The 25276-nt window shown below is 40.1% G+C and overlaps 1 protein-coding gene across 2 annotated transcripts; it reads right to left on the bottom strand.

The window, feature by feature from the left end:
• Positions 1–795: 795 nt before the first annotated feature.
• On the bottom strand, positions 796–24892 carry hcfc1b (host cell factor C1b). 2 transcript variants are annotated; one of them, XM_077223135.1, is made up of 28 exons: positions 24749–24892; positions 22738–22922; positions 21298–21446; positions 21000–21160; positions 20711–20919; positions 19349–19433; positions 18236–18342; positions 17019–17198; positions 15617–15940; positions 15337–15488; positions 14774–14950; positions 14259–14483; positions 13250–13351; positions 12940–13153; positions 12592–12734; positions 12357–12495; positions 12063–12259; positions 8429–9905; positions 7796–7938; positions 7175–7426; positions 6095–6344; positions 5728–6012; positions 5439–5557; positions 5221–5358; positions 4216–4401; positions 3781–4078; positions 2614–2677; positions 796–2508 (listed from the first exon to the last, which is right to left on the bottom strand). In XM_077223135.1, the coding sequence occupies exons 2-28, from the start codon at positions 22910–22912 to the stop codon at positions 2469–2471; spliced, it is 5991 nt and encodes a 1996-aa protein (XP_077079250.1). In that variant the 5' UTR covers positions 22913–22922; positions 24749–24892; the 3' UTR covers positions 796–2468. The 2 variants fall into 2 exon arrangements, with proteins under 2 accessions (XP_077079250.1, XP_077079251.1); XM_077223136.1 differs by having other exon boundaries at positions 6095–6341; positions 24749–24883.
• Positions 24893–25276: the final 384 nt, after the last annotated feature.

The following is a 25276-nucleotide window of genomic DNA, read 5'->3' as shown; positions in this document are numbered from 1 at the left end:
GGTGCCAGTATTTTGAAAGTAACACAAAAGATTATGAGATTTTGTATCGTACAAATGGTAGCATAGTAAATATATTCATTTCCCATAAAAACGTGACTAAAAGCTGATTGTTACTTTAAACTAGTGCTGTCAAATCGATTATTAATACATCTAACATAAAAGTTTTTTTTTTAACATAATGTGTATATATCTTATATTTATATACACACAGACGTCACCCGAGACAGCAACATATCGGCCCAGATCCGGAGTCCACACAGCCCGGATGTGGGCCGACGCTGTCTGGGACATAATGTATAAATGTGAATATTTATATATATATATATAAAATAGATATAAAATAATATATATAAAGGTTTTGTTTACATCATTTGTGTGTGTGTATACACATACACACAAACAAATGATGTAAACAAAACCTTTTAAATTAGATGGGATTCATTGATTTGGCAGCACTAGTTTAAACTCAATTTTGTCCAACCATTCTTTAAATACATGCTGTACACTCATTATGACTCAAAGTCTTAAGCAAAATATGTGTTAGTAGACATATTTGAGATCAAATACCGTACATTTACAATACAAAAAAAATCACTTACTGTTATGAATGTGTGAAATTGATGTTAACATCCCAAAGCCACTTCTCTTCTTTTTCCTGATTCATATAATCTTTAATCTTTTGGTGGTCATCTATATTTCTTGTACATAACATTTATTAAAACAAAACAATAAGCAACACAAATGACAGAAACGCTAAATTAACAGCAGGCAAAACAAGACGAATGAACACAGAGACAGAATTCCATTACTTTTATATGTCAAGACACAAAAGCAATCAATAGATGACAACATGTAAAAACATTTTGTTACAGATAATTACATAAAAAAGGCAAAGAGATTTTTCATTTTACGTCTTGCTACGTGAAAGAACTAATTTACAACGGAGCTCAAACTCTGGCCAAGCCAACAATCCATCTTTTTCCAACCACTAGAAACAGGAACAAACGGTTTCTACCTTCCATAAAATATATATATATATATATACTCATCAAAACCTCTCCTTAACTTCCACATATTTAGCATTTAAACAGGCCTGCATCCCTACACATCATCTCCAAAAGTCAAAACAGGCTGCAGAGAATGAAAATGGTTCAAACTTTAGCTGCACAGCTTAAGAATCCCAATTTGTATCCATCAACTCACAAAACCAAGCATATAAAAGAAATGTGAGATTCAGAAAAGCAAATTTACAGGAAATGGTAGACTATTGACAAGAGGTGGGAGGGTTCTGCAGCAGGATCCTATAAATGGCAAAAAATAAAATGCTGAGGAAAAAAGGGTGGAGGAAGCATCAAAGTTGTCAAAAGTGGGTCATTGTCCAGAACAAATACATATATTTTACACTACAATTCCCAAAATAAAGATTCATGACATGGACACAGGATGTGAAACACTGTGGCCCTTAGACAAGCGGCCACGTGTAAAATCCATAAGCATGGAGACTGCAGGAATGAGCAGTGAACATGTTGAGGAGAGGTGTGAGGTTTAAAACTGCCCTGAAGCACACAATGAGGAAAAACCTTTTTTAAAAAAAATTACAAAAATAAACCACACACAAAGAACTCCTGTATCAATCATTTACTATTTTTTGGGATTTTTTCTCCCTCTTTATACAAGATCTGGTTGACTCAATGCAAAAGTAGTATGCTTTTCATCTACATAGATTGAAGTCCTTTTAGTCTTCAGCGTTGCAGTCCTCAATTGTCCCTCACAGCAAATGTATGAACACACAGTGATGAAAAAAAGGCTACTGAACTCGAAGTGAATGAATAATTACAGATTCTCTTAATGAACCGAGTCTTTTCCCTCACAAGCATCACCAAGTGCTGTTAGTTTTCATTTTATTTTGATGTTTCCCCTGCGCCGTTTAGTCGTCCGCACTCCCTCTTCCGTATATCAGTCTCCTTACAGCACGTTTAAAACATACAGACTTGGCCAAATAATGAAATCATCGACAAACTGACAACAGCAAAGTTATTTTTCTGTTTATCTATTGCTTGTTTTGAAATAAGCTTAAAAAATAAATGAATTTCAAGGGAGGAAAACAAAGCTTGAATATATGATAAGACAGTTATATAATGAGACTGAACACTGCCATTGGAATCTCTTTACACAAAATTGACAGGAAAGCAAATGTATGTGCTTTTGACGAGGAACATTTATGTGTTTTTTTTAAAAATACAGTTGGAAATAAGGCGTCCATGGCACCAAAATGTCCAGTGATGGGAGCAGATTTCTCAAAAATGGAAACAAACTGTTTTCCTTTTTTTGGCTGCAATTTCCTTCCATTTCGTTGCAGAGGATGGAATGGTGTGAGAAGTGGAAGCAGGGAGGTCATTCAGCAGGAAGTGGATTTCAGCCATGGTTCTGCTCATAATGAGGGTGGAGTCAGGGGACACGGTGAGCTCTCACTGGTCAGATCTGGCCTTCTTTGGACCAGCGCCTTTCCTGCAAAGGGCAAAGAAATTATCCGTTTCAATAAAACACATCAGGTTTGGGATATGACAGGCTTGCATTGTTCACTTTGAAAGGTATTAATGGCAACAAACTCACATATCAGGTGACGAGACCGGCCTCTTTGCTGCAGGTTTGGCCGCAGAGCCATCTTTACTGGTTTCTGCAAACAATATTTAAATAAAAAATGTTTTGTAAATCCATTCCACAGATTAAAGATGCGTTTAAGGGCGTTTTCACACCTGTAGATCAGGTTTGTTTCCGAAACAAGGATTAAAATTGTTACAATATGTGATTATCTTCTTGGTTTGGTTTGCTTTCACAAGGCAACATTTTTAAATGAACCAAAATGAGTTAATAGAAGTTAAGAGCGAGTAAATTTCCTGTCGGTCAGTGTGCAATTGGTTATGTTTCGGGATTCAGCTCATAGCGGTCATCAGTCAGGATGGTCAGACAACCACTCCACAGGCTGATTATGACTTTTGTAGCTGTCATTATATTACTTTCTCATTTTTACCAAGAATCAAGGCTTTATCTGTATTTTTGTTTTGGCCAGTTGTTCTGAAATATGTTTGTCCGACCAAATTTCAACAAGGCATTTCACTTCGTCTTTGCTCTCACGATTCATTAGTAAAACAAACAAATCTGCTTTACATACAATATATGATGGGTAATCATTATGTGCATTGCAACGCAGCCTGGATTGTTGGTCCGTTGAGTGAGTGGGATATTGCTTTCTCAACTATAGTGAACCAGCTCCAGAATCTGGTTGCAATAGGGCTGAGGGCGGCCACCTTATTCAGGCTACCTCTGTTATTTTGGTGTGGATCCGAGCACAATTGCCGTGTTCACATATGCCTATGCACTAGGTTCCGAACGCTCCAAACGAGTCGGTGTGAAAACGCCCTAATAGACCCTTTTCACATTTCCGGGTTTCTCAGAAGTTGTTGTCATAGTTTGTTAAACTTCTATAGTGTTGAACTGAAACAACAAATTTGTTGTATTCCCATTTGCAAAAAAAAAATAAAAAAATAATCCACAATAGTTTGACTTCCAAAAGAGGAAACTCAAGAGGGTGATTACATTTGTTAGAAAAGAGAAAAATATATCAAATTTGCTGTCACTCCCTTAGCCGTAGTATTAGAAACACAGCATTTTTTCCCACTAGATTTAATTAAATGACAAGGTAAAAATAACACAAAGTATAGTGTTATACATGTACATAACATCTTCTGAAAAATAAAATATAAAAAAACATTTCCTCACCTTGTAGCCACCTGACTTGCGTGGCGGGGCCGTAGCCCTTCTCATTGCGGGCGGCGATGCGGAAGATGATGGCGGGTTTGGTGGTGTAATCGATGTGGGCGTTGGAGAGACTAGACGACTGCACTAAGCAGGACGGGTTGGGACCACAGTACACCCTCATAAAGGCAAGCTGAGCCGGAGTAGATGCTTTCGCCTCAACCGTCTGCGAACTCTGGATGGCCAGATACACTGAATACTCAATGATCTTCCCTGATGTTACTGACGGAGGCTCCCAGGTCAGGTGGGCACCATCGGGGCTCTGAAGAGAGAGGAAAAATTATTTCAGTCGCCAAGACAAAATATAAAACAAATGCCACCAAGTAAGGTGTGAAAGAAGCAAATAATCTAACAAAAACCCACATGTAGATCAAGCACAAGCCGTTTGCAGTCACCAACCTTGCTGATTTTGATGGCACACGGTGCTCCAGGGAAGCCAGGTAAGCAGGTCTTAAACGCAGAGACCTCAGAAAATGTTCCGCGGCCGCACGCATTGACACCGGCCACACGAAACTTGTACGCAGTGCCTGGAGACAGTTCGATCTTCTTCATTCGGCTGTAGTCTGGGATTGTGCCAGAATCATCCTGCAACGTCAAGAGGATTAGTGGTAGTCTCATATGGATTTTTTAAAGGCCAATGTCGGAATCTTGGAGAGCAAGGTGACTGATATACACATTAAATGTCACACTATTTAATAATAAAAACAATAGTCAACACATGCATAATTTGTTTTGCATTTTATATTTATTTGGTTCAAGACACTAGGATAAGCTCCATCATTCCTGTGACCTTACAGAGGACAAGCAGTTTGGAGAATAGACTTTTATATTTACATGTTTATATTATTGTTACAAAATAAGAAATAAACTACTTAAATTTTAAAGTTATACCTTAGACAGCAATTTTGTCAAATTTATGTAATTAATCCTATTATATTATTTTCCTATTATATAACAGTGCACTCGGTAATCACAATTGAGCACTCTGAGAATAATTTTCTCAAACATATCACTCATATCGGCTTTCAAATATAAAGAATTATTGGTTACTGGTATCACCCCTAATGACAAGTGTAATGACTTAATTAGATGTTACTTTAAAGACTTTATATTAATCCATATTTGACTAATGTTGCTGTTATATGTAACAAATATTATAGAATCTGTATTTTTATTATTGGACATATTATTGTGCCTGTTAAATAAAGACCGTAAAAGTTCTCAGCACTTTCAAAATAAAGGTCCAATTTCTGACTCTTGTTGGCTAAAGAGTAAAAATTAACAGCCTTAACGATATAACTATCAATCAGGTATAGTGCATTTCCATTTGGTTTATTTAACACTTTTCCAATAAAGAAAATAGTTTGAAGACACAACATTTACAGCACCTTGATGATTACTTACATCAGTAACTGCTGAATCGTCAGCTGGCACATAATAGTGAGTGACAACCGTGTTTGTGACCTTAACGAATCCAACATCAAACCACTGATTCTCTTTCTTCACTGGAGGCCTCACGACTGCTGGAGGCGCTTCTTGCTTCTACAATAAAAACAACTGGTTGAACAAATTAGTCGGAAATGGATATTGGTGCAGTAATCAAGTACCACTGGTGAGCTCACCCCAGCTGCTGATTCAATCCCATTGGCCACCTCAGCTAAAGCAGTGGCTGCTTGCATCTTGGCAGGGCTGGCGACCAAAATCGTCTGAGATGGTGTAAAAGTACTTGATGGCGCTAGAGCTGTCAAGAAAGATTTTTAGCATGCAACAAAAACCAACACATTTAGATCATAAAGCATCGTAAATGCATCTCCCCAAACCAAATTTGTAGTAAAACTTATTCAAATAAACTTAGTTTTTTGTTTGTGCAATTATAAACAAATCATTTAAAACTAAAAAAGCATCTCTTACTCTCTGCAGAAGTGCGTGGAAGGAGACAAGCCACAGCTCTCGTAACAGCGGTTGCCATCTCATGGCCATTACTCTCAGACGCTGGGTCGTTGAGGCTGTCTGCTGGTGCCAAGCCTTCGGTGGGCAGCGCAGCTGCAGCTGCTTCAGCACTCAACTGCTGGGCTGCAGCCGCCTGTGCCTCCTGCAGCTGCTGCTGTTGCTGAACTAGAGCAGCAAGTTCCTGCTGGGTCAAAACTATAGGGATGGTGGTGGATTGGTGCCCGTCATGACCTGCGTCTCCTGCACCTGAAACAAAGTCAAGCTGAGAATTCAAAGTCTACTGTATCCATCATAACTTTAAGCATATGTCAGCGTGTCGCACACTTACTGAGCACAGCCTGCTGAGCCGCCTGTAGGACAGCCTGGATGGCGAGGGCCTGCGCTTCTTCTGTTGCCGCAGCCTGTGCCGCAGCCTCAGCCGCTGCCGTCACAGCCAGCTCCTCTGGGGTCAGTCCAGTCACCATGAGGGTAGTTTGCTGTCCTTCTGCAGACATCAGCTCCTGGGGAAGAGCGAGTGCTTCTGAGTCTTGAGCAGCTAGACTCATCGCTTCTGCAGCATCCACACCGGCCTCCATCTGCTTTACCGAGAAAACAGGAAATTGTTTAATATTTGCACATTTGTTTAGGGTTAGTATGATTGTATTCAGAGAGGAAGTATTGAACTGAACAAAAGTGACATTTATAATGTCACAAAAGATTTCGATTTCAAATAAATACTGCTTTGATTTTCATTCATCAAAGAATCCTGAAATATCCATCACTGTTTCCACAAAAAATATTATTTTGCACAAGAACAGTAAAAACATGCTGCAAATCAGCGTATTAGAATGATTTCTGAAGAATCATGTGATGCTGAAGACTGGAGTAATGATGCTGAAAATTTCGCTTTGAACATAGGAATAAATTACATTTGAAAATATATTCAAATCGAAAATATTCAAATCGAAAATATTTTAAATTGTAATACTTCACAATATTACTGTTTACTATATTTTTGATCAAATAAATGCAGCCTTGTTGAGCATAAGACAAAAAAATACTTATTTCAAAAACATTTAAAAAATCTTACCAACTCCTAACTTTTGAACAGTAGTGTATATACCAATATATAATGTATATATAGCTATATCATGAAAAAAAGGATTTTAAAACAAAAATTCAAATATACAAGGTATAAACAAGGTTTGCAATGCAAAAGCTATTTTTAAAAATAGTCTGTTGAATGTAAGGGTCAAAAAAGGTGGGTAAAAAAGTATTTAACTGAATTGCACTTGTTTCGGTAAAAGAAACAATGACTAACATTGTAAGTGAATGGAAAAAAGCATCATAAAAGTGTAGATTAACTAAATCAATTCACATCCTATGCACTTATCTCTAAACCATGTGATTACAAAAGTTTCTTCTATACCTCAGCCTGATCTCCTTGACCTGGCTGTGCTTCCATGGCAACATGAACCTGTAGCATGGTGCCCTCATCGACCGCTGCACTTTCATCTATGGCAATGACCCTGATGGCTCCCTCTTCACTCAGCTCTCTCTGACACTCGGTCTGCATGGGCTCTTCTCCCGCTGCTACGGCCTCTGCGCTCGTCTGCTCCATGGCCTCCGCCTCTCCCGGGACCTCAGCCACTACTGCAGATCCAGCCATAGACGAAATCTCCTGCATTGAGTGAGAAAACAATCAGAAACAGAGAACAACAGGAAAAAAAATTGCGTGATTTAGAGCACATATCTGCATGTATTTGAACAGAATATTCACATATTAATTCATGTATTTGTAAACTACTATTTTGCAATACTAATAAGTAAGGCTATCATCAAAAATCTGCCCTGCACTGCAGCTTCTTCTAGCTGAAACGTGCCCAATCAGATAAGAAGGGACTGTCTGTATGTAAAACGACTAAGCATCCTTTGTACTCCATCTTTAATAGTATCCGAGATAACCTTGAGAGCAAAGTGGAATATAAATGTGCGTCAGGCCCAGGAAATTGCATAAAGCCAGCCGATCAGATTAGAAGTGTGTTCATACCGGTACTGATGGTCCTGGAGTGGGCGTGGCCTGTGTTACTGTGGTGATGGCTCTGCTTTGTGTTGTGGTATTGGCTGGTTCTGTAGATGACGTGGGTTCTGAGCTGGTGCCGCTGTCACTCTGTCCATCACCGCCCTGCTGGGCTAAAGGACAAAGATGAGCTAAATTATTAGGGGTGCACTGAAACTCTGACATTGGTAGACAATAATAATTAAGCGCTTTTAGTGTTTACTAGTGTTTATTAGTTCTAAATGCTCCTGTCGTCTGCTGTGTTCAGACTTAAGTTTTCTCTTACTACATTCAGGAAGTGAACTTTCGTGGAGCAGATAAAATAAAAAGGGAGTTTATATATCTGACTACTTGTATTCATTGACGAAAATGTAGCCATGTGCAGTAATATTGCAACGCATCGTGATGCATCCTGATATTTAATCGAATCGTGAAACCAGTGACGATTCACACCTCTATCAGCTTGGAGAAGCTAGTTAATGCATTCCGTTTTAGAAACAAATTATAATAATAATTATTTATTATATAATTATATTTAACATTATACTTAAACAACAAATTAACCAAAAGTATTATGTTCATATTTACATTAAAACAATCTGTAAGTGTTATATAGATAAATACCTGTTCCTTCTCCAGTTTCTAAGCTGCTTGTAGAAGTGGTGGCTGTGTTGGTGGTGCCCGTTTCGTGTGTTTCACAGGGAGGATTGGAACACACTTTTTGCACAGTGCCACTCTGTCCTGCACCCATAGAAGATGAGGCCTGGGTTGACGTGTTGGTGGTGCCCGTTTCGTGTGTTTCACAAGGAGGATTGGAACACACTTTTTGCACAGTGCCACTCTGTCCTGCACCCATAGAAGACGAGGCCTGGGTTGGTGTGTTGGTGGTGCCCGTTTCGTGTGTTTCACAGGGAGGATTGGAACACACTTTTTGGACGGTGCCACTCTGTCCTGCACCCATTGAAGATGAGGCCTGGGTTGAAGTGTTGGTGGTGCCCGTTTCATGTGTTTCACAGGGAGGATCGGAACACACTTTTTGCACGGTGCCACTCTGTCCTGCACCCATTGAAGATGAGGCCTGGGTTGACGTGTTGGTGGTGCCCGTTTCGTGTGTTTCACAGGGAGGATCGGAACACACTTTTTGCACGGTGTCACTCTGTCCTGCACCCATAGAAGATGAGGCCTGGGTTGACGTGTTGGTGGTGCCCGTTTCGTGTGTTTCACAGGGTGGATCGGAGCACACCCTCTCCACAACGTTGGTTTGCCCACTTCCCATACTGGAGCTGGACTGTGCAGCAGTATCAGTCGTGCCCGTTTCATGTGTTGCACAGGGGGGTTTTGAGCAGACCTGCTGGACGTCACCAGACTCAGCTGAAGTGTTTGTGATGTCCGTCTCTTGCGTTTCACTTGAAGGGCTGGAGCAAACAGGTATCAGAGTAGAGGAGATGGAAGCTTGGCTCTTGTTGGAGCTGTGCACCGTTCCCGTCTGGTCAGAGCCCATGTTGGAGCGGGCGGTAGTAGAGGTGTTGGTGGTACCCGTGCGAAGAGTCTCCTGCCGCATGGCGCCAGCACCGCCCTCTGTGGCGGGCGTTTCTGGTTCTGAACCAGAGGCTGAGGATGTAGCTGACGAAGAAGCCTCTGTCTTGCTGTTCACAGTGCCCATCTTTTGAGACCCCATGTTGCAGCTAGCAGTAGTGGCTGTGTTGGTGGTGCCCGTATCATGCGTCTCTGATGGTGGATTGGTGCAGACCTGCTGTGCCCTGCCCATGTTCGCAGAGGCGGTGGTTGCGGTGTTGGTGGTGCCTGTTTCATGCATCTCACACGGAGGGTTGGAACAAATCTGTCCGGTGCCCATTTTGGCAGAAGCCGTTGTAGCCGTGTTGGTTGTACCAGTCTCATGGGTCTCACATGGTGGGTTGGAGCAGACCAGCGTCACAGTAGTAGCACCATCGCCAGCACCGTCACCAGCATCAGCACCAGTGGTGGAGGGTTGCTCTGAGGTGGGAGAGGCCAGGATGGAGACAGGAAGATCCTGTGCAGGCTGGGCTTCAGCACCACTTGGAGTCGTGATCAGGGTTACTTGAGTAGGCTGGGCTGCCGACTGAAAGGAAAAATAAACATTATGAAATGAGAGAATCTCCAGTCCCCATTAATTGGATGAAAGAATGAATAAATAATAATAATACAATTATTTTACTATAATAAATAATTTCTAAATAATAATAATACTTTATATACTGTTATTTATATTCATTTATATACATACAAAAAACAAATACAGTGGTGTGAAAAAGTGTTTGCCCCCTTCCTCATTTCCTGTTCCTTTGCATGTTTGTCACACTTAAGTGTTTCGGAACATCAAACCAATTTAAACAATAGTCAAGGACAACACAAGTAAACACAAAATGCAATTTGTAAATGAAGGTGTTTATTATTAAAGGTGAAAAAAAATCCAAACCATCATGGCCCTGTGTGAAAAAGTGATTGCCCCCTAAACCTAATAACTGGTTGGGCCACCCTTAGCAGCAACAACTGCAACCAAGCGTTTGCGATAACGTGCAATGAGGCTTTTACAGCGTCCTGGAGGAATTTTGGCCCACTCATCTTTGCAGAATTGTCCTAATTCAGTTACATTAGAGGGTTTTCGAGCATGAACGGCCTTTTTAAGGTCATACCACAACATCTCAATAGGATTCAAGTCAGGACTTTGGCTAGGCCACTCCAAAGTCTTCATTTTGTTTTTCTTCAGCAATTCGGTGGTGGACTTGCTGGTGTGTTTAGGATCATTGTCCTGCTGCAGAACCCAAGTTCGTTTCAGCTTGAGTACACGAACAGATGGTCGGACATTCTCCTTCAGGATCTCTTGGTAGACAGCAGAATTCATAGTTCCTTTTATCACGGCAAGTCTTCCAGGTCCTGAAGCATCAAAACAGCCCCAGACCATCACACTACCACCACCATATTTTACTGTTGGTATAATGTTCTTTTTATGAAATGCAGTGTTCCTTCTACGCCAGATATGCTTGGACACACACCTTCCAAAGAGTTCCACTTTTGTCTCATCGGTCCACAGAATGTTGTCCCAAAAGTCTTGGGGATCATCAAGATGTGTTGTGGAGAAATTGAGACGAGCTTTGATGTTCTTTTTGCTCAGCAGTGGTTTTCTCCTTGGAACTCTGCCATGCAGGCCATTTTTGCCCAGTCTTTTCCTGATGGTGGAGGCATGAACGCTGACCTTAACTGAGGCAAGTGAGGCCTGCAGTTCTTTGGACGTTGTTGTGGGGTCTTTTGTGACTTCTTGGATGAGTCGTCGCTGCGCTCTTGGGGTAATTTTGGGCGGCCGGCCACTCCTGGGAAGGTTCACCACTGTTCCATGTCTTCGCCATTTGTGGATAATGGCTCTCACTGTGGTTCGCTGGATTCCCAAAGCTTTGTAATAGGCGTTATAACCCTTTCCAGACAGATAGATCTCAATTACTTTCTTTCTCAATTGTTCCTGAATTTCTTTGTGTCTCGGCATGATGTGTAGCTTTTAAGGATCTTCTGGTGGACCTTACTGTGTCAAGCAGCTCCTATTTAAGTGATGCCTTGATTGTGAACAGGTGTGGCAATAATCAGGCCTGGGTGTGGCTAGAGAAATTGAACTCAGGTGTGGACAACCACAGTTATAGTATGTTTTAACAAGGGGGGCAATCACTTTTTCACACAGGGCCATGATGATTTGGATTTTTTTTCACCTTTAATAATAAACACCTTCATTTACAAATTGCATTTTGTGTTTACTTGTGTTGTCCTTGACTATTGTTTAAATTGGTTTGATGTTCCGAAACACTTAAGTGTGACAAACATGCAAAGGAACAGGAAATGAGGAAGGGGGAAAACACTTTTTCACACCACTGTATACACAACTGATAAAAATAGGTAGCAAATTATAATTGTTATTTTGCACTACTGTTAAAAAATTTGGGGTTGTTAAAATTTATACTTATGCTCACCGAGGCTGCATTTATTTGATCATAAATACAGTAAACATTAAAATTTTAAATAGCAGAATCTGTTTTAATATAGTTTAAACAATTTATTCCTGAGACAGCTAAACTAAATTTTCATATTGAAAACAATTGTGCTGCTTAATATTTTTGTGGAGACCATGATACATTTTTTCATGATTTTTTTTGATTAATCGAAATGTCAAAAGAGCAGCAATTATATTGAAATGGAAATCTTTTGTAAGATTATAAATGTTACAATGACTCACTTGTATTGTAGCGGTGGCGTGGCTGGTCTGGGCAGCAGATACAGTGATGGCCGTGGGATTGATCACCTGGTTGGACAATGTGGCGATGGAGGCAAGTGTGGTGACAGGAGTAGCCAGGCTGGCATTAGCACTTGCCAAATTGACCCCTGTCGCACTAGTTGATACAGTACCAGTTACTGTACCAAGAGTTGTGACTCCTGAATTCAAATAGGTCATTAATGATATGAAGTATAAATTTAAGATATTTGTATAAAACTACACCTCAGAGAAAGTTTACAGCCTGAATATTCATACCCGTGGTGCCTTTGACGACCAGTGTGGTAACCGTTGGTTTGCCAGCAGACACGGTGCCTGGTGAAACCAGACGCACTCCGCCCATAGGCAAAGTGCGCAGGATAGTGCCGGGCTGTCCTGGTGCCCCCTTCAGGACCACCTGAGAGCAAATAAAACATTCAGGGACCACTCAAAATATTAAATTAGATCTATATGAACTTAAATGTGCATAAAACAGAGGACAAATGGGCCTCACCTGTGTGACCCCCTGTTGTCCTGCACCTGCTGTTAGCTTAGGCACAGCTGTTATGATTTTCCCTGGAGTACCCGTGCCAGGAGTAACAACCTTGGTGGTTATATATGTGATGGGTGACTTGATGCCAGTACTGCTAGTCACACCTAGCAACGAGACAGGGTATCACAACAGGAAATCATGTGAGCTTGCAACGATGCGTAAATAAACAGATCTGTTGGTTAGTTATAAACAACACAAGGTTGTGAGTCTTAACTCAAAGTGCATAAATAACTTCTGAGATTCAATTGAACTAAAATCTCTTTAAATTTACGATTACATATGGTTTGAACAGTCAGTTGTAAAACAGACCTGTTGCTCCTTGTTGTATAGCAGACATAGGAATTGTTTTAATAATGGTGGTGCCTGGTTTGTTGGCGGTATTCGGAGAGACACTGCTGATGCCCAGGATAGTAGGTTTGGTGCCAGCCCCTCCTGCCTGGGTAGTTGTAATGATTGTGGTGGGCTTGCCATCAGCAGATGTGACCAGTTTCAGGATGGTACCAGCAGGCAGAGGAGTCTTTGTCTAAAAAAAAAGTGGGGGAACAAGCATAAATGACAATATAGAAAATTCACAATTTATTTCGTAATGTATGAGCTTCAAATGAGCAGGACTACTGACTTGAATTAGAGTGACAGGACTGCCTCCAGCCTGTCCGGTGACCGCAGATGTTTGTACTGGTTTGGTCTGGACAACAGACATCATCTTCCCAAGGCTGGATATCTGAGAACAATAAAGGGTTATTACTGAGTATAACAAAATGGAGTCCGGAAAGTAAAGTAAAGTGAGAGAGAGGAGGGTTGTATTGGGAAAGGACCATGAGTCAATATTTGATCTCGGGTTGCCCGAAGCGCAATAGCCTCTCGGGCAGCGCTGCGATACGTAGCGCTATGGGTTTCAACAAACAGCTCTACTTTTTTTTTTTTTTTTAAGATTTATTTTTGGCGTTTTTGACTTGTACTAGGATAGGACAGGAAGTGAGGTGGGAGGGAGAGAGAGAGGACGGACGGACGGACAGAATTGGGAAAGGTCCACGAGCCAGGACTCGAACTCAGGTCGCCCGAAGCACAATGACACTACATGTCGGCCCACTTGCCCACGAGGCAATCGGTGCCGACAAGCAGGCCTTCTTTTAAGCATAGTGTAGTGAGGGGGGTGTGGTTTTGCGGAGTTTGCAGCGGGAGAGTGAGGGAGGAACCGAGCGGTAAGTAAGTGGATCAAGTGCAAAATAACGAACACCTGTGTCTGATTGCAGTAATTGGTGTGGGGAGACTGCATAAAAGCCAGCTGCTGCATGAGAGGAGGGAGAGAGAAGGACCGGGGACTCGTATCTACACTCGCGACCTGCTGGCTGAAAAATGGACTGAATTTGTGCTACGGAGAGAGTTTTATGAATTAAATGAGTTTACACATCGGGAAGAGTTTGATAAAAGTGGACTGAGAGCTAAACCAGCAGGAAAGAGTGTCTTTAGTATTTCTACGATGAAGGCGCATGTGGCGCACCTATTCTTTATTTTGTTTTCAATTTTAATAAAGTATACAAGTCCCTGTTACGCCGACCCTTGTCTTCTTTCATCCCTACACTGAACCTTCGTTACACATAGAAAATCAGATATGTTGTTGTTCTTACCAGGGCACCGCTGCTACCCATTGTGATGGGGCTCTTAACTAGGGTTATAGTTTTGGTGACCCCTCCGACCATGGTGGTAACAACCTGGGCCTGCTGGGCTACGGTTACTGTGCCTGATTTGTGCACAGTGATGATTGGTCGATTCGGGGTGTTGGAAGTAGAGATGGCGGAAGTGCCGACCTGGGCTGCAGCTGTTTTCAGCATTCGGGTCGCAGGATTAGTAACCTGGAATGGAAATAGGAACAAAGAAACATTAAATCACGAATAGCTACAAGACAGGAAGCGTATATCAGGAGGATTCATGTCTGGAAGGATGCCAGAAAGGGAAGTTGATTCTATTTATGTCTAAGCATTTTAGAACTAAAATGTTTTTGTACAAAGTACTTTTTGCTTACCTATAGCACAACATCAGATTAGATATAAACTTTGCAGGACAGTGGGTCTCCAGGGGCAGGGTTGAAAACATTTTTGGTTTTTGTTTATTCAAAGATCTGGTTACTCGAGATGACACTTACCATTACAGGTGAAGCTACTTTGACAGTTGTGGATCCAGGAGTAACATTGACGGTTTTCATGATGGTGGCTCCAGCTGGAACATTTAGCACAGTGGAAGAGGGCGGGATCTTCTGTGTGGCGGCTGCAGCTGCAGCCAAAGCAGCCATGCCACTCATCTGAGGGCTGCTGCCAATTGGCTGGAGACAGAAACAGTTACAGTGCATTTAAGGTTTAAATGCAAATTTAACACTGGACACTAAAATTGAAGACAGGGCTGGCACGATTTGGGGAGGAACAGAATTGTGTGTTTTCAGAAAAGAAATTGTTAATATTTGTTAGTTAATATAGAAAATACTAAACAAAAAAAGAAAAATATATTATTGTAATATTGCACTTTAAAATAAAGTAATATTACATACATTTTATTTTACACTACAACTGTAAAAATTACAATTATTAAATTAGCTACTAAAGCAGCCTTTGTGATTTGATAATCACATTAAAACATTGCGATTTAAGTTTTATTTTGATTAATCGTGCAGCCCTAATTTAAGATCTTTATTGATATTGATAGTCTACATACCGTCCCCTGGGTGCTCTGTGCAGGGACAACCATGCGAACGCCTGCAGGAAGTGATGTAACCGTGACTGGGGATTTTCCTCCAGGAGTGGCCTGACGCACAGTAACGACTGACGTCCCAGGGGTCGAATGAGGCGCTGCCACTTTAAGAATAGCTGGAGTGAAAAGAATAAGTTAGAGTTGGTAATATCACAAATAGTTATTAGTATTATTATTTACAGAAAGTAAAACACTGCACAGCAGTTTGCAAATTGCAAAAAGCCATTCATTAAGTCATTTGTACCTGGTCCACGAGGTGAGGCTGCAAGCGGGTTGGTTGGCATGGCGGTTGTGGGGGAAGGGACTTGTGGCACCAGTGTGACCCCAGAGAGGGGCATGCTCTGAGCTGCAGGAGCAGCAGTGGCGGGCACCGGACTCCTAGGCGAGTTGATGGGTAAAGACGGGATGGGGTTGACTGTTGGCGATGTGGCAGCTGTTGCAGCAGGGATGTCGTATTTCTGTAGCTGTAGCAGGTAAGTGTCGGCGGTAGGCACTGCCCCCCAGCTCACCTCCAGAGAGTTAGTGTTGGCACGGACCAGCTGAACACGTGATGGGGGCTGAGGACGATCTGATAGCAAAATACGAGATTATGAATTTTAAATGTTGTTTGAGATGGTAATACTAGAGATGGGAATCTTTAGGCAACTCACAATCTGATTACGATTCCGGAACGATTTTAAAATGATTCTTGATCTACACTTTTTTCTTATTAATTAGGGAGTTTTTATAAAATGTGCATTTTTATTAAATTAATCACGCTTTTACATAATTACAAATTAATAAATCGGGACAAATGTATGTTCAAAATTATTTAAATATTAAATATAAAAAAACTAAATATAACTAAGTAGATAAGTCACCTTTATTTATATATTGTTTTACACAATATATTAGAGTTGCATGACTCTGTATAAACTGAGAATCAAAACAAACAAAAAAAATTGTGAAAAAAAGAGATCATGATTCTTCCACTATTCTGAATAGACAACAAAAAACAGTATTTTTTTTTATATAATTTTTTTTCATTGGTTTGAATAAATGATTAAATTACTCGCTCATAAAGACTTCACTTGTTTGAACATATCAGATGTGTCGTCTTGTCCTTAATGCCTTGGGACACACCAAAACCGTTGGCTCTAGTCGGACACAGTCAATATTTTTTTGTGGCCGTTTCGGCATGTTGAATCACTGTGGGGCCATCGGTGAGAGCGAGAACTTTGATTGGCTGTTCAGTTTAAGGAACGAGTCAGTGCACCAGAACGAAAGAGAGCAAAGTCATCAAGATGGAACAGACAGAAGGCTGTTATAATGTGTAAACTGTTACATTATTGACGCATCATAAAGCATTGGGAGATGCAAGTTCATTTAACCACTTATACAGTCATGCTCCTTCAGAACAAACAGACAAAGTGCATGTGAGCTTTAAAAAGCAGACATCTATCAGCAAGTGAGTTATGTGCATCAAATATATACTGCATCCCAAACTGTATAAATTATGCTTTCTCAGAGTATTTGGAAGGGAAAACAATGAAATACATTGTTGAAAACTAAGCTCAGAATTTATTTCCAAGTTTTCAGAATCGTATCATTCATTGAAGACAGTATCGAGATGCATCTGAGAATGGATTTTTATCAACTCAACTCACCTGTCTCCAAATACCACAGATCTTTGCAGCAAACTTGGTTGTTCCAGGCTTTGCGATAGCCGTCCCTTCCACTCCAGACGTACAGCCTATTGTTAATAGCAACAGAGCAGTGTCCAGCTCTGGCCCGTGGGATATTATCCTCGAGAGTGTCCATCAAGATTGTTTCCCAAGACATTGAGTCTGAAGGAAATAAAGGTCAAGGTCAGCAATGGTAAAACACATAAGCTGTGAACTATGAGCAGAGGAAGCATTTTAAGTAATCAGAAACAGTTCTCTTTTAACCCGATAAAGCCCACTGTAGCTTTTGGTGCAATGAGCAAAATATAAAAAGGCACCGCATTAATTTTTTTTTATTCAAAGCAATGATATAACATGACGGTGCAAAAATTAAGTGCATAACATTTAAAATCTTCTTTGCATTGAGCTTCTCTATTTCTGCAATGTTTTGAATAAACAACGCAGGAGCTCCGCATCTAGTGGGTTAAACTGGATAGGCTAACAAAAACATTAAAACACAACAACCAGTGATACAGCTGCCTGACGCACACCTAAAGATTTGAATCTTGAATGTTGCAGTCGGTGGGCGTGGGCTTCCGAGGATGTACAACTTTACAATTACAAAACCAGCTTACAATAGCAGAAGCCTTTTTTTATTTTAAAATCACGATACAATTACAAAACGAGCTTACAATAGCAGAAGCCTTTTTTTTTTTTTTTTAAATCACGATACAATTACAAAACGAGCTTACAATAGCAGAAGCCTTTTTTTTATTTTAAAATCACGATACTAAATGAAATTATTTAATGAAATTGTTGTTTAATTTAGTTTTTAATACATGTTCTCCATATTTTGTTCTAATGTCACAAGTAATAATCTCAAGGTTTACTGGGTGTTGTTCCTGTGTAGTGTGGGTTTGGTGGATTGTAATAAAAACAAACATCATCACATGTGTCGCCGTATGCGCTTTAAATAATAGTACAACGGCGAGTGTGTCAAGTATTAACGCCTCATCCGTTTGGGGAGGAGCACGCGCAATCAGCGGAGGCTTGCGGTGAGTATTTTATAAAAGTATAAACAAGGCTTTAGTGGATCCTGTGTTGCATAGCGTGTTTGTTATTTTGGGGGGGCGGAGCAATTAAGGGAGAGGTGTGTTTGTTTGTCAATTTCAAATATCAACAGTGTGTCTCAGAAATCGCTTGCTGTACCTTAAACATACCTAGATTTAAGCAGGCCAAAGTGTTAGTGCACTTCCACTCCTTCTCGTGTGTGGCTACTTTGACATCATCCATAACCAGAGGGACCCATCCACCAAACACAAACATCCTACAAACACATGAGACCAAAGTTAGTGAAGTCCACACCAACTAGTCCACGGTTGAAGTCAACATGGAAAGGCATTCACAACACATTTATCTTCTGTGAGGAAAAAATAAAAACTGTGGGAGGTACCTAATTTTATTCACTTCCAAAAGGAAATTTGTTATTTAAATGCAAGATAATTTAAACAAACAATTGTTTTAGTGGTCAACCAATGTTAATTTTTTAATGGCCATTGCAGATGCCGATATTCGATATAAAGCCGATCACTTGCCAGGTTCGCTGAATGCCAATGCTATACGAGCGCTGCGTAGAACTTGCCTTTCTATTATGAACTACAAACGCAAAACTTTTTCATACACGGTTTACTTTAACACAGCAAACGGGGGGAGCCACTATCATAATTGGAAGACGTCAGGGAGTCACTATCAATATGCGGGGTATTGAAATCATTTTTGAATGTGCTCTCGCTTTTCACTTTCGAATTCGCAGTCACGCATACTCTGTGTATAGGGAGCGGCGGTACTGACCCCACATTTTACAAGATTAGATATTTGTCATTGACACTCAGGATCTGTTGGGCACCAAATCCTCTGGCATCGTCTTGTCAGTCATCTCTCCTTACTCTCGTCACGTGATAAGTGAAATCTGACTCCTGCTGCACTGTGCTGCGACTCTGCAGCTCGTGCTGTATGGAGCAAGCAGACGCTTTCAGTTTATAATTGTAGCATCCATCGTCCAACTTAACTACATGGTTTTTATTCTATAAGAAAGCTAAACGACAGTGGGGGCGGTGCCGATAATGTAATCAGTGTATGGCCGAAACATCGTGTAACAGACTACCGCAGCTACCGCAGACCTACTCTGAAAGTCATTTATGATTCGATGTCACTTTAAATTCTGCACCCAAAATGCAGTATTGGTTTTTCATCAATCATTTCCAATCTTGAAGATAGTCAATGTTTAAATAAACATTGTATGTTTAAACAAGCTTGAGAAAGTTATAACTTACTTGTTAGTTATAGTGGTCGCAGAGTGGAGACTGCGGGGCAAAGGTGCCGCTCCACTTATGCCAGGTTTGTTCCAGGTTAAAGTATCTGCAAAACAGTGAGTGCATTTTAAGCCAATTCATAGTTTTCCCTTGATATCACACCTTTATAGGAACGATCACCTGGAGCAGATAAACCCAGAATATAAACTCAACACGCAGTTTCTCGTTAAGTGCTTTTCCATAGAAAACGCTTAACCATTTAGCATGATACGTTCATTTTCCGGGGTCATCTGCTTACCTGTATATCGTATGCATGATTAATAAGGTGTATACTTAATTTTATATTTTATCACTGTTTTAGTACATTAAAGGGTTAGTTCACCCAAAAATGAAAATTAAGTCATTAATTACTCACCCCCATGGTGTACCAACCCCGTAAGACCTTCGTTCATCTTCGGAACACAAATGAAGATATTTTTGATTAAATCTGAGAGGTGGATCACTGCTACATAGGCTGCCAGAGGGAATGAAACTTGACGGCCCAGAAAGTCATTAAAGAAAATGTTTAAATATTCCATGTGCCTACAGTGGCTCAACTATAAGTTTATCAAGCGACGAGAATACTTTTTTCCCGAAAAAAAAAAAACATAATAACGACTTTATTCGACTATTCCTTTTCTTCCTTGTGGGCCTGAGACGAGAGTTCAAGAGATTTCCACGACGCATGCGCGAGAACTGAGAAGAGAACGTTCTTCTTCTAATACTTCTTGTTCAGTTCTCGCGCATGCGTCGTGGAAATCTCTTGAACTCTCGTCTCAGGCCAACAAGGAATGAAAAGGAATAGTCGAATAAAGTCGTTATTATGTTTTTTTTCGGGAAAAAAATAGTCTCGCCGCTTGATAAACTTATAGTTGAGCCACTGTAGGCACATGGATTATTTAAACATGTTCTTTAATGACTTTCTGGGCCGTCAAGTTTCATTCCCTCTGGCAGCCTATGTAGCAGTGATCCACCTCTCAGATTTAATCAAAAATATCTTCATTTGTGTTCCGAAGATGAACGAAGGTCTTACGGGGTTGGTACAGCATGGGGGTGAGTAATTAATGACTTAATTTTCATTTTTGGGTGAACTAACCCTTTAAGTGTTTTTCATAAGAATGTCCTGCTGTTTTAAGTGATTGAAATACTGCAGCAGGTGCTATATATGGATCACAAATGCTCAAAGCTCACACTTTTTTTTGAGTTTTAGTTTTCCTTCTATTGAGAGGTGATCTAAATGCTTGTTGATTGAAACCAATAGAAAATTTACAAGCCTGTGTTGCAGTTCTATGGATGTTTTGCCTTCCAGGCCTCCGTTTCAAAACTATGAATACTTTCTCTCACCTATGTCTAAGGTCCAGAGGTCTCCAAGACGGCAACCACTCATGCCGCCGTAGATGATGAGACGAGACTTTTTGGACGTTTTCTCTGTGTAGACAACAGCAGTGTGGCTCTCGCGAGGAGGGGGAAGCACACCGTACGTAATAGGGATGTCCCAGCCTGCTACGTTTGACCCCGGGCGTAGCTCGAGTGTGTAGAGGTCATTCAGGTATCTGGAGTAAAAATGGAAAAATAATTCAATTGTGGATCTGCTGCTCAAGCATTCATGAATTAGTTTTGCTCCATCTTTTACCTGGGAATATTGTTTTTGGGATCTTCACTGTCATTTGCCAGTCCACCAAACAAGTAGCATTTGTTTCCAACTAGAGAAAAGCTGTGTCCCAGACGAGGACATGGTGGCGGGCCATTTTTGGGGGCTTTGGGCTTTAAACGTTTCCACTCCCATCTACTGGCCTGTTTAAAGTATTTGACAGAAATGAGGGAATTATTACAAAGTTAGGGCTGATTTTATGAGAAAGAGGTAATGAAAACAATAGCCTCCTCTTTTAAGCTCTACCTTTGAGATTTAAAGATGGTGCTGATAGGCTTACCTGTAGTTCATAAAGATCGTTGCTGTATTTTCCGTACTCAACCATGCCCCCAAACACAAGGAGTCTGGTGCCGTCACACACAAATCCATATGCAGCGCAGCCGGGAGGAATATCACCCCTGACAGCAGGAATAAACCACTGATTGGTGGCTGTTGAGAAACACATTGTTGCATCATAGTGGTTTAGATGAATAAAGTTCTTTCAGTGGCGTCTTGCAAGGCATCACATTCTTTCAGTCTGTTTTGCACATGATAATTATAGTTAACTAAAACATTTTCGTTAACAGAAATATGAAAACTTAAAAAAAATTTAATAATATTTCAGCTCAACATTTCTCATTTTAATTTAGTTTAACTTCATGTAAAAGACTTAACAAAAACAACAACTACTAAATTTTTTAAAAACGAATTAAAAATTTTAAATCTGTAACAGCATCTAGTATAGACACTATAATAGTATCTCAATGAATGATACTGGTTCTGCATTATTACAAACAGCTTCCAAAATTAAAAAAAAATGACCCATGAGCAACATGCAAATGTAGGGCATCTTTAAATCATGATCTTAATAATAATCACTTAACAGCATATAGTATTTATATATATATATATATTTTCAACGTAAAACTATGCTTTTTGGAGTGAATTTACTTCCTACTGTTTCATAACAGTCCCCAGACCTTATCAAAATTTTCAACATTATTTAAAAATCAATGAAATTATCCACATCTGAAATTCTGTTAATCACAAACTCTTCCATTCATCCTAGAAGTATTCACGTGGAAATGCGGGAAATACTGTGGGCGTGGCATGTGTGTTGTGATGACGTAGATGGCGTTCTTTTAACCCGCCATTTCTCTTTGCATTATTCTTGGCGTGCCAGTTCCAATGCTTGGCTAGTGCTGTAGCGTTAGCTGGCTAACTGACACAAACATCTTAAAACAAAACAGAACAACCCCATAGTGCACATAAGTGCAACATCATATTCTGCAGATGATGAACCCACATTAAGTGCGCTAATGTTAGTGCAAACGCTAACGTTACATGATGGTGTGAGTTTTGAATTGCACAAGCAAGGGTACTATAATTGTGTGCACATTCTTTACGGCTAGTTAGCTTAGGTAGCAGATCACTTATGCAGATTTGGTCTAGCCGCTAACTGCGCTAATGCACCTGGCTAACATTGTATATGTAAACAATTAGTCCATAAATTATTGCTAAACAAATATAAAAGCAGCCGTGTAACTTAAACCTGCATAAATGCAACAATATTTTAGCTGCCAAACAGCGGTTGTAAAAACCAAAACAATACATCTGACCAACAAGACATAGCAGAACGGACAGAATTTGGCTAATAACATAAGTGAGCTAAATGCTACTGAAATAAAACGCAAGTACGTGCACAAATAACCGCTTTATTGTAAAAGAATAACATCCTTACCTGTATTATAGACGTGCAGCTCATCCACAATGCCTTCATTCCCTCCGCCGAACACCACCATCAGCTCTTTAATGGCTACAGCTCGGTGTCCGTGTCTCGGGCGAGGAACCGGGCCAGACCAGCCCAAAACCCTCTTCCAGCGCGGATGCAGAACCGAGGTGCCCGAAGAAGCCATGTCCACTTCTCTAGCGAAACACAAATCCCACGCACAGCGCTGATTTTAGTTCGGATTTCAACAGCATTCGTGTGTCAAAATCTTTGTGCTAACCGGATTAGCCCACTAGAACAAGGTAGCCTCGCGCGAGCTAACTAGGTCACCAAATTGTGTTCGAATTTCACAAGGTTATTTCTGGCCAAACGCTGCCCCAAATGTACTGAAAATCCCGTTATAACAAATATTAGTGTTTGTGCGCTTCAGAAACCAAAAGTATAGCGTGTGATTAATGTTGGCCGGTTAGCATGTTAGCCGCTCAAATCTGCCCGAACCGCCATTTTAGCGGCAAAAGACGCTTTTCATCACGAGAAGAAAATAAATATACGGACGCCGGCGGCTGCAGAAACGCGAATTCCGGGAGAAATAAAGGAAAGTAACTACAGATACACAACATTACATGCAGGTGAGCTCCTGTGTATTTTTTTCTTGAATCTCCGTTTAGTAAACGAAAAAGCATGTTTGGGTTAAATGTCTCTAAGAGAAAAAGAAAAGCTCGATGGGGATGTGTATGCCGCCATCTTGCAGAGGCTAGCTAACCGCTACCAGCACGAGCGCCTAGTTAGCTGCTAAAGGGGCTAAGCTAATACATACAAGCTAGTGAACAGAAATGGGCGGTGGAAAAAATCTAACGCATACAAGCTAGTGAATAGAAATGGGCGGTGAGAAAAAATAAATAAATAAATAGTAAAAAAAAAAAAAAGACGGTAAAAAAATTCTAACACATACAGGTTCGAGTATAGAAATGGGTGATATAAAAATAGGTATTTAAAAAAATTCAAGCTTGTGAATATAAATGGGCGGTGGAAAAAATAATAAATGTATAGTAAAAAAATAAAATAAGTGACGGTAAAAAAATTACAATTAAACACATACAAGCTAATGTATAGAAATGAGCTATGGAAACCAATAATAATATAACATAACAGGTGGCGATTAAAAAACAAGCTAGTGATTAGAAAAGAGGGGTGAAAATAATAATAATAAATACATTTTTTAAAAAATGGGCGGCGAAAAATGTACCCCAAAAAATAATGTAATAACCGGGCTACGATTTTTTAAAAAGCATCAAAATATTGAATGTAATATCACAGAAATCATACCATAATAGTTATAAAAATAAAGAATCATCGCGCATTAAATTTAAATTTGTTAAAGAACAAAAAAAGTTACGCGTTCAAAGTACGCATTAAAATAAATGCTAATAGAGGTTAATATCGTAGGTTTATGTGATATGTGGATTTTTCACGCCTCTCTTGTCTGGGTGCCGCCATCTTGATAAACAAACCAAACAATCCACCCCTCTGGACAAAAGCTTAGTGCTTTTTTGATCATCCAAATGCATTTATATATTTATAAAAAAAAATACACCATATTACTTTTAAAATACACACTTTCTTGCTACAAAACAGCGATGAGAGGACTAAAAAGAATAACGTACATCGGCTGCTGCTGTTGTTAACTTAGCTATTAGCCGCATTAGCACTCTATCTGAAATGTTCAATGAGATCCAGGGCAGCCAGTTAGCTTCAATGCTACATAGCTCATTACAACATTGCAAATTCTACATACTCATTTGGCACACCAGAGAAAATGGTACATGTTTCATGTTTATTTACTGTTAGAATTGCAAATGGCATTTTATTCGAGATGCACAGTTCAATAACTTCTGTTATGGTTTCGTCTCTGGCTAACCTACTCGCTTAGCTTCCCTCAAGAAAAATGGCGGATGTACCGTTAGCCGCCACAAAAAGCTGCAAAATATTCGGATTCTGTCATTGCCTGGCACAAAATACTTACTCGTTCCGATTCGTTAACTTAATTTTAAAATCTCAAGAGAGGACTCGGAGAACGAATTCAACCCTGGGTGTGCCTTTCACTGTAGATATTGCTAACTCTACATCTTTTCATGCCGCCCAGGAAGCCGCCATCTTCTTGACAACTGACAAGCGCTCAATAGTTCAGGCTCTAGAGCGCGCGCATCCCTACTCTATGCATTGAGATCTTTTTGGGAAGATATGACTTGCACTCTTAAAAAATAAAGGTTCCAAAAAGGGGTTTTCGCAACGATGCAATAGAAGAACCACAATAAACTTTGAACAGTTGTTCAACACTTGGTGTTAAGAACATTTTAAGCTATAAAATGTGTAAGTTATTTTTAAGTTATTTTGTGTGTGTGTGAAATGAAAGGTTCCATGGATGATTAACCATTGATGCCAGTAGAGAACCTTTATTTTTGAGAGTGTATTAGTTAAAAACTGTCTACTTTTTCTATTAAACCAACCATATTGTGTTTGGAATGTTGTTGGATGACAAAAAGGCAAAATA

This window comes from Siphateles boraxobius, unplaced genomic scaffold, assembly GCF_051911475.1.
Source record: "Siphateles boraxobius isolate OS27281-9 unplaced genomic scaffold, OSU_SipBor_1 9, whole genome shotgun sequence".
In the NCBI taxonomy this organism is placed as follows: domain Eukaryota; kingdom Metazoa; phylum Chordata; class Actinopteri; order Cypriniformes; family Leuciscidae; genus Siphateles; species Siphateles boraxobius.
This window is presented reverse-complemented; position numbering and strand designations above follow the sequence as displayed.